Source organism: Oncorhynchus kisutch, linkage group LG3 (genome assembly GCF_002021735.2).
Source record: "Oncorhynchus kisutch isolate 150728-3 linkage group LG3, Okis_V2, whole genome shotgun sequence".
NCBI classification, from domain to species: Eukaryota; Metazoa; Chordata; class Actinopteri; order Salmoniformes; family Salmonidae; genus Oncorhynchus; species Oncorhynchus kisutch.
The window spans coordinates 23,093,412-23,109,668 of NC_034176.2; the positions used below are offsets into that span (position 1 = coordinate 23,093,412).

At 50.0% G+C, this 16,257-nt stretch overlaps 1 protein-coding gene across 2 annotated transcripts in view; it reads left to right on the forward strand.

Moving 5' to 3' along the window:
* LOC109878268 (homeobox protein cut-like 2) overlaps positions 1-16,257 on the forward strand; it is a 124,540-nt gene that overhangs the window by 38,856 nt on the left and 69,427 nt on the right. For both annotated transcript variants that reach the window (XM_031819226.1, XM_020470513.2), the window contains exons 2-3: positions 7,160-7,270; positions 13,434-13,481. In XM_031819226.1, the coding sequence (XP_031675086.1) occupies positions 7,160-7,270; positions 13,434-13,481 (159 nt within the window). The remainder of the gene's footprint in view (positions 1-7,159; positions 7,271-13,433; positions 13,482-16,257) is intronic.

A 16,257-nucleotide genomic window follows, 5' to 3' on the forward strand; every position in this document is an offset into this window, starting at 1 on the left:
GCAATTAATGATTTTGGTGGAGACTTTGAGGATATACTGCAAACACTGAACTATACACTCCAATTACACTTTACACACATAACCAGTGCTTGACTTGGGATGAAAGAAGTGGAGGAGCTGTCTTTTTCCAAGTTGGTCCATTAGACTATGTTCACCGAAATTCACAAACAATATTTTGCTATAGAGGTCGACCGATTTTTATGATTTTTCAAAACTAATACCGATTATTGGAGGACCAAAAAAGCTGATACCGATTAATTGGACGATTTAAATTTATTTATTTTTTAAAATTTTTTAAAATGTATTTTTTTTTTTTTGTATATTTCTTTTGTTGTAATAATGACAATTACAATACTGAATGAACAGTTATTTTAACTTAATATAATACATCAATAAAATCAATTTAGCCTCAAGTAAATAATGAAACATGTTCAATTTGATTAAATAATGCAAAAACAAAGTGTTGGAGAAGAAAGTAAAAGTGCAATATGTGCCATGTAAGAAAGCTAACGTTTCTGTTCCTTGCTCAGAACATGAGAACATATGAAAGCTGGTGGTTCCTTTTAACATGAGTCTTCAATATTCCCAGGTAAGAAGTTTTAGGTTGTAGTTATTATAGGAATTATAGGACTATTTCCCTCTATACGATTTGTATTTCATTAACCTTTGACTATTGGATGTTCTTATAGGCACTTTAGTATTGCCAGTGTAACAGTATCGCTTCCGTCCCTCTCCTCGCTCCTCCCTGGGCTCGAACCAGCAACACAACGTCAACAGCCACCATCGAAGCAGCGTTACCCATGCAGAACAAGGGGAACAACTACTAGAAGGCTCAGAGCGAGTGACGTTTGAAACGATATTAGCCCGCGCTAACTAGCTAGCCATTTCACTTCTGTTACACCAGCCTCATCTCGGGGGTTGATAGGCTTGGAGTCATAAACAGCGCAATGCTTGACGCACAAGGAAGAGCTGCTGGCAAAACGCACAAAAGTGCTGTTTGAATGAATATTTACGCGCCTGCTTCTGCCTACCACCGCTCAGTCAGATACTTAGATACTTGTATTCTTGTATGCTCAGTCAGACTATATGCAACCAAAGGACACGCTAGATAATATCTAGTAATATCATCAACCACGTGTAGTTAACTAGTGGTTATGATTGATCGTTTTTTCATAAAATAAGTTTAATGCTAGCTAGCAACTTACCTTGGATTACTGCATTCGCGTGACAGGCAGTCTCCTTGTAGAGTGCAACGAGAGAGAGGCAGGTAGTTATTGCGTTGGTCTAGTAAGGTTGCAAGATTGGATCCCCCGAGCTGACAAGGTGAAAATCGGTCGTTCTGCCCCTGAACGAGGCAGTTAACCCACCGTTCCTAGGCCGTCATTGAAAATTGAGAATGTGTTCTTAACTGACTTGCCTAGTTAAATAAAGATATATAACATTTAAAAAATCGGCTCCCAAAAATACAGATTTCCGATTGTTATGAAAACTTGAAATCGGTCCCAATTAATCGGCCATTCCGATGAATCGGTCGACCTCTACTATAGAGATCTCCTGATTATTCACAGTTGTGGGTTCCTACACATTTTCCATGACTTCTCCATGACTTAACCACATTTTCATGACTTATTATAGCCTACATGAAAAAGTAACCATTATTGACCCTGGAAGGCTGCTGTGTCGGATCCCATACAGGCCTACCATCTCCTGCCATTGTGCTCTTGATCAAGGCACTTAACCGCCCACAAAGTAGAACTGCACTATTAGTCACATGTTGTTAACATGTGGTCAACCCTCCACCTGGACAGCTCCTGGGTGTGCAGGCTTGGCATCCAGCCCTGAAACACCCACGTCTGCTTATCAAGGTCCTGTTGAGTAGCTGTTGTTTAGTCTACAATGTGGTTAGACCAGGCCTTGAACAAAAGCCTGCACACCCAGTAGCTATTCTGGAGGATGGTTGCCACCTTTGATATACATTTTTTGCAATATTACAACCAAATACTTTTGTCTTTATAAAAGGATTCCCTCATTCAATAAATCAGGAATCAAATGGACAAGGTAGGCTACTTCAAAGCAAGGTATCTAATTAGACATGTTTATGTTTAAGGCTCAAATATTCATGTTTCAGAGTAGATGTTTAACATTACATGGCTACTGTTTAATAGAGGTGTCGTAACGTTGTATTAGTTAATGTGATGACTGTTGCTCATCGAATGATTAAAGGTTTCTAATTGCGTGATTAACTGAATCAAGCAATTATTAACTCATTAACCTGGGGCACCATGGGAAAATGAGTTTTATCGAGTTTCTATTTCCCAAATTAACTCAAAGAATATCAGAACATCGATTTTACAACAGTCGCTAATTAATCAGTTTCCTCTACAGTCTCATTCTGAACGTCGCATAATCCGGGAAGCTGCACAGACCCGGGTCTCACCAATGAGTTCGTACCACACCAATCTTAGTTGAGTATTTATTTACTAGGAAAGCTAAAATGATGATAAAAGCTATACATACACAAAAACACATTGTAGGCTATTGATTAGAACTTAGTGTAACGGGCCAACACACTTATGGCGCGTGTCACCCAAAATGGGGATTTAAAAGCGAGAGAAAAAGAAAGTACACGAGAGAAATATACATTTGGGTGCATTTGTCAGCTAGGCTTATTTTAACCCTAGCCTTGCCCCAAACTGCCGCTCTTATTGGTCAGAATATAATGATGTAATTACGTGTGGGAGTTCCCAGATGGGAAGCTCCGCGCGGGTCGTTTAGGCTTCTCAATGACTCACTTCTCCGGCGCAACTCTCTGGTCGTCCTCACGATGTCAGTGTCCTTTTGGTCTGATTCCTCGCCCTTGCTCTGGGAGGGGTCTTCTGAGGACAGACAGCTCTGTAGCTCAGAGCTCACAGCGTAGGAATGAAACAGTGTAGATACCACGATTCGATGGAGAGTGGAGGTTAGGTGGTCCGGCTTGAATTCACCCGCTTAGAAACAGCTACTCATCAGTAGCATGGTTAGAAAAATATTTCTTTGTCTTCAACCTTGGGTTGAGTTTTGGGTTCGTTGACTTTTTAGACCTCGGCTGCAGCTTGGGTCACTTAGTCTGATATGTTAATTCTTCCCTCACGTCTTATACCCTCGGGTCAGAAGTGGGCGTAACCGCCTTTAGAGCAATTCTCTGGGCGAACCAAGTTAAGAGGCAAGGTCTAGATTTGACTCAAATCCAATTTTAGACAACTAACTTCACATTTCATCTTTACCAAAACATTCTCTTTGATTTGGAGATGTTCTACACAACGTACAATGTATAAACAACAAGCATATCCTAGTAAAACTCTTACAGTTACAATGTTTCCGTAATAACGTCCTCTATTAACCTTTAATAACAAAACAAAAATGACATACATTTTCATATTCCATCTATCGTCATGACCACCATTGTGGCTGACGGAAACCATTGTTCCAAAGTTCCCTTTGTTGCATGTTTAATGTTCTGAGGTTGGTTCTCCATAGTGAGAGGACAAAGGGATGTTGTCTGTGGCCTAATATTTACCCTGGGCGTGAGGGGTCATAAAACCCCCACATCTTCAGACCCCTAGATCTCTCCTCCTCTGTTGGGGTGAGAGACGATCTGTAGGGTTGTGGTCTCCTGTAACCTGACCTGATCAGGACAGTCATGACAGAGGGGAATCCCAGCTTTCCAACGGTGCACGTGGAAAGGCGACAAAGACATTAATGCTTAGCTATAGTTAACTAGCTCGATAACTGCTACAAGTTATGTTTTGAATTGGCTATCTAGTTAGTCTGTTGTCTGTCATTGTTTTATACGTGCGGCTGAAATGTCGCGCTCTCTCTTCTCGGGCAACGGCCCACTCGCACTGGCACACACGCAGCACACACGCGGCACACACGCAGCACACACTGGCACACACTGGCACACACTGGCACACACGCAGCACACACGCAGCACACACGGGCACACACGCAGCACAGACGCAGCACACACGGGCACACACGCAGCACACACGCAGCACACACGGGCACACACGCAGCACACACGCAGCACACACGGGCACACACGCAGCACACATGGGCACACACGCGCACACACGCATCACACACGGGCACACGCAGCACACACGGGCACACACGCAGCACACACGGGCATCACACGCAGCACACACGGGCACACACGCAGCACACACGGGCACACACGCAGCACACACGGGCACACACGCAGCACACACGGGCACACACGCAGCACACACGGGCACACACGGGCACACACGCAGCACACACGCGGCACACACGGGCACACACGCAGCACACACTGGCACACACTGGCACACACTGCCACACACTGGCACACACGGGCACACACGCAGCACACACTGGCACACACACAGCATACACACTGGCACACATGCAGCACACATGCAGCACACACACTGGCACACACGCAGCACACACACTGGCACACATGCAGCACACATGCAGCACACACACTGGCGCACACACGCAGCACACACACTGGCACACACTGGCACACATGCAGCACACACGGGCACACACGCAGCACACACTGGCACACACGCAGCACACACACTGGCACACATGCAGCACACATGCAGCACACACACTGGCACACACACTGGCACACACTGGCACACACTGGCACACACGCAGCACACACTGGCAGGCACTGAAGTGTCATTCCGATAATGGCTGATATGTAGATTAAGTGATTGATCATATTTAAAAGTGTGACTTCATTAATTATATTAACACAAATTATGAAACTCATTTAATGTCTTTTCATGACCTAACCTTCATTTGACAACTTGGAATAGTGCATCATGCGTATTCATGACACATTTGCGCAATCTTGAACAGCCTACTGTCACACACGGAGTCACAGACTACTGGCAAATAAACTTGAACAAAGTGGAATCAGGAAATGAATGCCCATTCTCCATTCAATGCATTCTGCTTTGCTCAACATTCTTTTTCTTCTGTGTGTTCGTCTGGGTCTGCAATAGGCTACTTAGTTTTATAGAGGAGCCGGGAACCAATTCCCCAAAAATGAGAAGTGCCAGAATGGCGCTGCGGACAGCTCCGGCCCAAATTAAGCACTGCACATAATTACAATGTAAATACATATGTTATTGGACTCTTCATGTGAAGAAGCAACCAAACATTGTGTTGAATTTGACTGAAATGAGGCATCAATGTGATTTGCTTTACTTTAGTCTCTTCATGGACAATGAAGGGCTGGGCAATTCAGAATCAGCACTATAATCCACACAAAGCCACTTCTAACAGGATTCTCTCTCAGCCAGATTAGCTGGTGGTCTAGGGCTGCTTGAATCATCTGTTGGAGGCTAGCCCACTCCTAACAGCCAAGTCCCAAATCCCCCAAAAGTCTCATCCAATATGGGTTAGAATGGCTGACTGAAGCACAGTGACTAGCTAATAAGAGCACAGGCAGTCGGAAACCAAATAGGAATGTGTTTCTGACAAAAAAATGATGCCTCCATGAAATGTGTGGTTTTGCTATCAACATCATGATTTACAATCTGAGATGCATGAGAATGGGATAAGCAAAGGGAAGGGTAATCCATTCTGACTCTTGGAGAAAGTCCTTAGGCAAAGGACCCATCTCTTAAGAAGGCACAACTGTCCCCAAGAGAGATCAAATAAAACTCATCAATGGGAGCATTCTGTCGCTGGTTTTGGAGAGAGAAAGGTGGCCTCTTTCAAGGACCAGTACAGTAATCTATTTACATCGAGATCTGATGAAACTGAAGGGTTAAAATTCTTTCACTGGGAATAAGTGGAATCAGTTACATTTTTCAAATATGGAACTAGAGTTTTGTCCCTAGGTTTTCTCTCTTTGGCTCATGATAATTTATTAAATTGCTTTTAAGTAAGACTGGAGATTAATTAAAACACAGTCAATTTCATTTTCCAGCGTCATATATAAATTCACTGTGTTAATTGAATCCCTCACTCCAGTTTTTATATTATATCCCAGCAGATACAAGGGAAGACCATCAAATAAAACCAATCCAAGAGGACAGGAGATGGGATTAAAGGGGACAGACGTTGTCAGTGGAGATGAGTACTGTAGCAAGATTTTAGATGTGTTTTGTTGGTTTGCAGAAAGTTGGAAATTGGATGATTAGTCAATGGATGCTATTGGATTTGTGAATGGCAAGTGGTGTGGTGAGGCTATAAATGCATGGGTCTGAGGAGTGGCTGTGAACCCAGATCGCTGGGAATTGTACAGTGGATGTTGATGGGGTGGAGTTTTAGCAAGTACTGTATCACCAGGTATTGAAGGATTTAGACAGATTAATTGTGATTTAGGCAATTGTGACACTAATAGGAAAATGTGGGTTATTAGCACTGGGCCTAGATAAGATACCAGCAGTATATTTCTGTTATTAAAATCCACCTGAAATCAATGCAAAGATGTGGAAGAGCGATTTTAATGAAATAGAGGCTTCAATGTGATCTCTGTTAATCATGGAAAAATAAATTATGTTGTGTGTTGAATTGTGTCTTGTCTAGGCTTAAAATCAGCTCTTAATTTCTCCAGGAAGCCCTATATTTGTTTATAAGGTTGTTTGTCAGGTTATTGGTTCCTTCACACGTGACTCTGCTTGCCTTGTTTATTCTTTCTCTCCTCTCTCTCCTCTCTCTCCTCTCTCTCTCCTCTCTCTCTCCTCTCTCTCTCTCTCTCGCTCTCTCTCTCTCTTTCTCTCTCTCTTTCTCTCTCCTCTCTCTTTCTCTCTCTTTCTCTCTCCTCTCTCTCTCTCCTCTCTCTCACTGGAGTTCCATGGCCGTTGCAAGCGTATTGATTATTTCAAATACTGATTATCTAAAATGCCTTCTGCTACTGTAGGCATTGGATTTATTTTGGCTTAATTATTTATGGGCCAGGGCAGTAAGTATTACCGCTATAAGATCATGAAGGATTACATAGTTAATATTCAGCACTGTATTTTTATTTATGTACACTCTAAGCTGCACTGTATTACTGTTGGCAGCCTCTCTAAGTGGTCTCTCTCTCTCTCTCTCTCTCTCTCTCTCTCTCTCTCGCGCGCACGCTCTCTGCTGCTCTTCCTCTCTCTCTTTTTTCTTGTGTTTATAGAGGGAGTTAAACTCAGTAGCGTCTGAGCTGGCAGGGCGACAGGAAGAGAGCGAGCACTCACACAAGCACCTGGTGGAGCTGAGCCGGGAGTTCAAGAGAAATGTCTCAGAGGTTAGTGCCCCCTACCTCCTACACCCTGCCTCCTCCCTACCCACTACACCCTGCCTCCTCCCTACTCCCTACACCCTGCCTCCTCCCTACCTCCTAAACCCTGCCTCCTCCCTACCCCCTACACACTGCCTCCTCCCTACCCACTACACACTGCCTCCTCCCTACCCACTACACACTGCCTCCTCCCTACCCACTACACACTGCCTCCTCCCTACCCACTACACACTGCCTCCTCCCTACCCACTACACCCTGCCTCCTCCCTACCTCCTACACCCTGCCTCCTCCCTACCCACTACACCCTGCCTCCTCACTACACCCTGCCTCCTCACTACACCCTGCCTCCTCCCTACCCACTACACCCTGCCTCCTCCCTACCCACTACCTCCTGCCTCCTACCTCCTGCCTCCTCCCTACCTCCTGCCTCCTCCCTACCCCCTGCCTCCTCCCTACCCCCTGCCTCCTCCCTACCCCTGCCTCCTCCCTACCCACTACACCCTGCCTGCCTCCCTACACCCTGCCTCCTCCCTACCCACTACACCCTGCCTCCTCCCTACCCACTACACCCTGCCTCCTCCCTACCCACTACACCCTGCCTCCTCCCTACCCACTACACCCTGCCTCCTCCCTACCCACTACACCGTGCCTCCCTACACCCTGCCTCCCTACACCCTGCCTCCCTACACCTTGCCTCCCTACACCCTGCCTCCTCCCTACACCCAGCCTCCTCCCTACCCACTACACCCTGCCTCCTCCCTACCCACTACACCCTGCCTCCTCCCTACACCCTGCCTCCCTACACCCTGCCTCCCTACACCCTGCCTGCCTCCTCCCTACAGCCTGCCTCCTCCCTACACCCTGCCTCCTCCCTACCCACTACACCCTGCCTCCTCCCTACCCACTACACCCTGCCTCCTCCCTACCCACTACACCCTGCCTGCCTCCCTACACCCTGCCTCCTCCCTACCCACAACACCCTGCCTGCCTCCCTACACCCTGCCTCCTCCCTACCCACTACACCCTGCCTCCACCCTGCCTCCTCCCTACCCACTACACCCTGCCTCCTCCCTACACCCTGCCTCCTCCCTACACCCTGCCTCCCTACACCCTGCCTCCTCCCTACCCACTACACCCTGCCTCCTCCCTACCCACTACACCCTGCCTCCTCCCTACCCACTACACCCTGCCTCCTCCCTACCACTACACCCTGCCTCCTCCCTACCCACTACACCCTGCCTCCTCCCTACCCACTACACCCTGCCTCCTCCCTACACCCTGCCTCCTCCCTACCCACTACACCCTGCCTCCTCCCTACCCACTACACCCTGCCTCCTCCCTACCCACTACACCCTGCCTCCTCCCTACACACTACACCCTGCCTCCCTACACCCTGCCTCCCTACACCGTGCCTCCCTACACCGTGCCTCCCTACACCCTGCCTCCCTACACCCTGCCTCCCTACACCCTGCCTCCCTACACCCCTGCCTCCCTACACCCTGCCTCCCTACACCCTGCCTCCTCCCTACACCCTGCCTCCTCCCTACCCACTACACCCTGCCTCCTCCCTACCCACTACACCCTGCCTCCTCCCTACACCCTACACCCTGCCTCCCTACACCCTGCCTCCCTACACCCTGCCTCCTCCCTACCCACTACACCCTGCTCCTCCCTACACCCTGCCTCCTCCCTACACCCTGCCTCCTCCCTACACCCTGCCTCCTCCCTACCCACTACACACTGCCTCCTCCCTACCCACTACACACTGCCTCCTCCCTACCCACTACACCCTGCCTCCTCCCTACCTCCTACACCCTGCCTCCTCCTACCCACTACACCCTGCCTCCTCCCTACACCCTGCCTCCTCACTACACCCTGCCTCCTCACTACACCCTGCCTCCTCCCTACCCCACTACACCCTGCCTCCTCCCTACCCACTACACCCTGCCTCCTCCCTACCTCCTGCCTCCCTACACCCTGCCTCCTCCCTACACCCTGCCTCCTCCCTACCCCCTGCCTCCTCCCTACCCCCTGCCTCCTCCCTACACCCTGCCTCCTCCCTACACCCTGCCTCCTCCCTACCCACTACACCCTGCCTCCTCCCTACCCACTACACCCTGCCTGCCTCCCTACACCCTGCCTCCTCCCTACCCACTACACCCTGCCTCCTCCCTACCCACTACACCCTGCCTCCTCCCTACCCACTACACCCTGCCTCCTCCCTACCCACTACACCCTGCCTCCTCCCTACCCACTACACCCTGCCTCCTCCCTACCCACTACACCCTGCCTCCCTACACCCTGCCTCCCTACACCCTGCCTCCCTACACCTTGCCTCCCTACACCCTGCCTCCTCCCTACACCCAGCCTCCTCCCTACCCACTACACCCTGCCTCCTCCCTACCCACTACACCCTGCCTCCTCCCTACACCCTGCCTCCCTACACCCTGCCTCCCTACACCCTGCCTCCCTCCTCCCTACAGCCTGCCTCCTCCCTACACCCTGCCTCCTCCCTACACCCTGCCTCCCTACACCCTGCCTCCCTACACCCTGCCTGCCTCCTCCCTACAGCCTGCCTCCTCCCTACACCCTGCCTCCTCCCTACCCACTACACCCTGCCTCCTCCCTACCCACTACACCCTGCCTCCTCCCTACCCACTACACCCTGCCTGCCTCCCTACACCCTGCCTCCTCCCTACCCACTACACCTGCCTCCTCCCTACCCACTACACCCTGCCTCCTCCCTACCCACTACACCCTGCCTCCTCCCTACCCACTACACCCTGCCTCCTCCCTACCACTACACCGTGCCTCCCACACCCTGCCTCCCTACACCCTACCCCTGCCTCCCTACACCTTGCCTCCCTACACCCTGCCTCCTCCCTACACCCAGCCTCCTCCCTACCCACTACACCCTGCCTCCTCCCTACACCCTGCCTCCCTACACCCTGCCTCCCTACACCCTGCCTCCCTACACCCTACAGCCTGCCTCCTCCCTACACCCTGCCTCCTCCCTACACCCTGCCTCCCTACCCCCTGCCTCCCTACACCCTGCCTGCCTCCTCCCTACAGCCTGCCTCCTCCCTACACCCTGCCTCCTCCCTACCCACTACACACCCTGCCTCCTCCCTACCCACTACACCCTGCCTCCTCCCTACCCACTACACCCTGCCTCCTCCCTACCCACTACAACCCTGCCTGCCTCCCTACACCCTGCCTCCTCCCTACCCACAACACCCTGCCTGCCTCCCTACACCCTGCCTCCTCCCTACCCACTACACCCTGCCTCCCTACACCCTGCCTCCTCCCTACCCACTACACCCTGCCTCCTCCCTACCCACTACACCCTGCCTCCTCCCTACCCACTACACCCTGCCTCCTCCCTACCCACTACACCCTGCCTCCTCCCTACCCACTACACCCTGCCTCCTCCCTACACCCTGCCTCCTCCCTACACCCTGCCTCCTGCCTCCTCCCTACCCACTACACCCTGCCTCCTCCCTACACCCTGCCTCCTCCCTACACCCTGCCTCCCTACACCCTGCCTCCCTACACCCTGCCTCCCTACACCCTGCCTCCCTACACCCTGCCTCCCTACACCCTGCCTCCTCCCTACCCACTACACCCTGCCTCCTCCCTACACCCTGCCTCCTCCCTACCCACTACACCCTGCCTCCTCCCTACACCCTACACCCTGCCTCCCTACACCCTGCCTCCCTACACCCTGCCTGCCTACACCCTGCCTCCTCCCTACCCACTACACCCTGCCTCCTCCCTACACCCTGCCTCCTCCCTACACCCTGCCTCCTCCCTACACCCTGCCTCCTCCCTACCCACTACACCCTGCCTCCTCCCTACACCCTGCCTCCTGCCTCCCTACACCCTGCCTCCTCCCTACCCACTACACCCTGCCTCCTCCCTATACCCTGCCTCTTGCCTCCTCCCTACCCACTACACCCTGCCTCCTCCCTACCCACTACACCCTGCCTCCTCCCTCACACTATACCCTGCCTCCTCCCTACCCGCTACACCCTGCCTCCTCCCTACACCCTGCCTCCTCCCTACACCCTGCCTCCTACCTACACCCTGCCTCCTCCCTACACCCTGCCTCCTCCCTACACCCTGCCTCCTCCCTACCCACTACACCCTGCCTCCTCCCTACCCCCTGCCTCCTCCCTACCCCCTAAACCCTGCCTCCTCCCTACCCACTACACCCTGCCTACACCCTGCCTCCTCCCTTCCTCCTACCCCTTGCCTCCTCCTTACCCCCTGCCTTCTCCCTTCCTCCTACCCCTTGCCTCCTCCTTACCCCCTGCCTTCTCCCTACCCACTACACCCTGCCTCCTCCCTACCCCCTGCCTCCTCCCTACCCACTACACCCTGCCTCCTCCCTACCCCCTGCCTCCTCCCTACCCACTACACCCTGCCTCCTCCCTACCCACTACCCCCTGCTTCCTCCCTACCCACTACCCCTGCCTCCTCCCTACCTCCTACACCCTGCCTCTTCCCTACCTCCTACACCCTGCCTCCTCCCTACCTCCTACACCCTGCCTCCTCCCTACACCCTAACTCCTCCCTACCTCCTATCCCTTGCCTCCTCCCTACCCACTCTACACCCTGCCGCCTCCCCCCTACACCCTGCCTCCCCCCTACACCCTGCCTCCCCCTACACCCTGCCTCCTCCCTACACCCTGCCTCCTCCCTACACCCTGCCTCCTCCCTACACCCTGCCTCCTCCCTACACCCTGCCTCCTCCCTACACCCTGCCTCCTCCCTACCCACTACACCCTGCCTTCTCCCACCTCCTGCACCCTGCCTTCTCCCTACCTCCTACACCCTGCCTCCTCCCTACCTCCTACACCCTGCCTCCTCCCTACCTCCTACACCCTGCCTCCTCCCTACCTCCTACACCCTGCCTCCTCCCTACCTCCTACCCCCTGCCTCCTCCCTACCCACTACACGCTGCCTTCTCCCACCTCCTACCCCCTGCCTCCTCCCTACCTCCTACCCCCTGCCTCCTCCCTACCTCCTACCCCCTGCCTCCTCCCTACCCACTACACCCTGCCTCCTCCCTACCCACTACACGCTGCCTTCTCCCACCTCCTAACCCCTGCCTCCTCCCTACCCACTACACCCTGCCTCCTCCCTACCTGCTACCTCCTGCCTCCTTCCGACCTCCTCCTCCCTACCCACTACACCCTGCCTCCTCCCTACCTCCTACACCCTGCCTCCTCCCTACCCACTACACCCTGCCTCCTCCCTACCCCCTGCCTCCTCCCTACCTCCTACCCCCTGCCTCCTCCCTACCTCCTACCCCCTGCCTCCTCCCTACCTCCTACCCCTTGCCTCCTCCCTACCCTACCATGAGTTCTGTGTGTCATTCTGTTCGTCTCTGCTCCACTAGGCAGACTGACTTGCTCAGTGTTTCAGCCCCGCTTACCTTTGTGCCTGGAATTATTTAGTTAATTTTATAATCCGCTTTAGTGCATATAATTTGCGCACAATGCTTGGGACAAGTCAGTCTTATTACCCCAACCCCCCTTCTCCAGGTATGTTAACATTTAAATTAAAATATATGGTTTATAGTTAGGTGTTGTTTAAGGCCAGTGTATCTGCAGTACCACTAGGGTCACAGCCAGGGTTCCTAGGATCTCCCAGAGTCAGACTGCAGAGCCCCTATCCCTGGTTGAGAGTGTGGAGAGTATGCTGTAATCTTGTCAGTATAATACAGGTGCAGATGGCAGGATCAGGTTGTCCACACAGGCAGCACAATCCCTCTACCTGGGGCTCACTGAAAGCCAGAAGGAAGGGAGAAGCTGGAGTCTGAGCTAATACAAGCAGGAAATCCCCACTTACACTTCCCACTTTTAACCCCCCCTTCCTCCTCCACCTCCCTCCCTCGCAAATCAATCCAAACCAGGGACGTTGCTTCTTCTGCTGAAATTTGGCTAAAGAAAAATACATCTGGGATCAAACAGCATTTGACAGTCTTCCTCATCTTAAAGTTGTCCATAACAAGTTAGTATATTCAATACTATTGAGACAAATTATTATACAAGGTGCAGTAGAAGTCTTCCCCTGTTCTCAACAGGGCAATTGGTCCCTAGTTAGATTGAGCTTCTACTGTCTCAAAAATGGTAAACCTTGGTTCTGTTTATCTGTATTCAGGAAGTGCGGGAGATGGTGGCTCCTGTCCTCAAGAGTTTCCAAGCCCAGGTGAGTTGACATCTCCTTGCCTATGTTTTGCCATGGGGGCTTTGACATGATTTACAGACACTTTACCAATTACATTCTGACACAAAGCACTGTAAGGATGGATGATAGGGTAGCAGGGAAAGAAATTCATGGCCAAGTGTAAGGAGGACCCAGTTTTCATGTTATGCTTATTGACTGATGCCTTTTCTGTCAAAGTGGAGTAGGTGCCATTAGATGATCAGATACTGTATCTGATTGCTCATATTATCTTGGCTGAGACAAGCCCTCATTTCCTGTTGGGATTGTGCATTCTTAGTGCCCTCTCTGACGCTGCCATATTGAAAAAGTCATCTGATACCTAACAAGGCTCTGCTCTAGCCATTAAACCAAGGTCATAAATCACATTTGTGAGCTGCGTTATGGTACACAAAGTAGAGTAGAGGCATATTGAAATGATACTGCAAATAATGTTTCCAGTCTCCCTCTCTCTCTCCTCAACTCAACCATTTTGAAAGGTAACATGAAAGCTGGATCACTAAATATGATAACTCCATGGATTGTTTGGTTCTCATTTATTATCATGGTCTACTTGTTTAAAAAAAGATTTAGTAAATAGCTAGGCCAAAGCAGCAGTCTGTTTTGGCTGGAGTTATTTTATTCAATGCTGCTGCTATGTAAGGTTGATGTCAAGGCCAATTGAATGGCTGTGACCTCAAAGGCACAGACACAAAAATATCAAAAGGGCCCTGCCATATCTTTGTTGTGCAAACATGCAGTAAAAATATTTGAAAGTATTACGAAAGTACTTTTGGGGGGTATCTGTACTTTACTATTTATATTTTTGACAAGTTACTTTTACTTCATTACATTCCTAAAGAAAATTATGTACTTTTTACTCCATACATTTTCCCTGACACCCAAAATTCACACACTTGTCAAGAGAACATCTCTGGTCATCCCTACTGCCTCTGATCTGGCGGACTCACTAAACAATGTGAGTGTTGGAGCGTGCCCCTCGCTATCGGTACATTTTAAAAAACAAGAAAACGCTGATGTCTGGTTTGCTTAATATAAGGAATTTTAAATGATTTATTATTTTACTTTTAATACTTAAGTATATTTTAGCAATTACATTTACTTTTGATACTTAAGTATATTCTAAACCAGATCATTTTAGACTTACTCAAGTAGGATTTTATTGGGTAACTTTTACTTGAGTCCTTTTTAATTAAGCTATCTTTACTTTTACTCAAGTATGACAATTGAGTACTTTTTCTACCACTGCAAACATTAACCTAGGGGATTCATTTGAGCACTATTGATGTTTGACAACAGGGAATATAGATGTTTAGAAAGTAAATAAAGTAGATGACTGATAATTAAATATAATATTAAAGTTTTCTCCAGAGGTATCGGTCTTGAAGGATTCAAGGTCTTCACTGTTACTTTGGATCTCTCTTATCAAACTTCCATATGTATAGAACACAGATTTGAAAAGTAAAATATACTAATGTACATACAATCAATCTCACTATGCATAATCATAAATGAATGAAACCCCTTGTGTTTTCTGGTACATTTTGACCTTCCTGCTTAATGTCAAACAGCTTGCGGAGGCTTGTGAACTTTACCCACAGTAGTCAGCCAGGCCTTAGAGTAAAGCTGTGGGAGTTATACCTGCTGCTTCAGGGGTGAAATACAGTAAGGAGGAGGTGTAGTTGCAGGAGCTTGTTTGGCTGTGTGTTTTGGGATACACTAAAACTCCCCTACAGCTGTACTGTAAAGGTGGAGTTTGAGCCAGAAGTGTGTGTGTGTGTGTGTCTATATAAGAGGCACACAGACAAACACACACTGAGGCTCGGAGGAATCCCTCTTGGTATTTGGATCCTCATCATGCCACTTTTTAAAAGAGAAGTCTCTGCCTTTGAAGTGTTTGCGACATGACAGGTTCTCTTTCTTTTCTGTTTCATTTCAATGTACCCCTCCCACTTTTTCTCTCTTCCCTCGTCCGATCCTGGCTTCTAATTATCGCTAACCAGGCGACTGATTAGAAACATGTCGACAACGACCTAGTTTCTACAGCGCTGAAGTACCACAAAGGGTTAATCCCAGAGCTGGTGGCTGTCATTGGTCGCGTCCCTCCTTCTTCTTCTCCTTCTTTTTCATTCCTCTTCTCTTTCCTTCCCTGGAAGTTTGCTAATGAGGTCCCGTCAGAGCTGGGGAGAGGTGTTAATTTGGCCTTGTGAAGTGGGAAGGAGATTAAGGACAGTGAGGAGTTTACAGCTTAAAATACACCGCTGTCCTTATTAATCCACTGGGCCCTGGGAGACCAGCGTTTTTGGTTTTATAATGAACACTGTCTTATAATGAAGGTAATTTTAATAAAATGTACTGCAGAGACAGATGAGATGGTACGTGTCTCCATGGTCTCCGGCACACCTTTGGGGCTGGGGGATATGACAGTTATTTCTCAAATAACCGATGGCAGGAGAGAGAGGCCTTTTGGACTGAGACTGAGCCTCTCTGCTCCACACGCTGTTCACACAACTTTCACACAACCTTCCACTGTTCACACGACTTTCACACAACCTTCCACTGTTCACACAACTTTCACACAACCTTCTGCTGTTCACACAACTTTCACACAATCTTCCGCTGTTCACACAACTTTCACACAACCTTCCGCTGTTCACACAACTTTCTCACAACCTTCCGCTGTTCACACAACTTTCACACAACCTTCCGTTGCAATCTGACTGTACGGTATGGCAGACTCCACCAAGGATCCAAGAGGCAA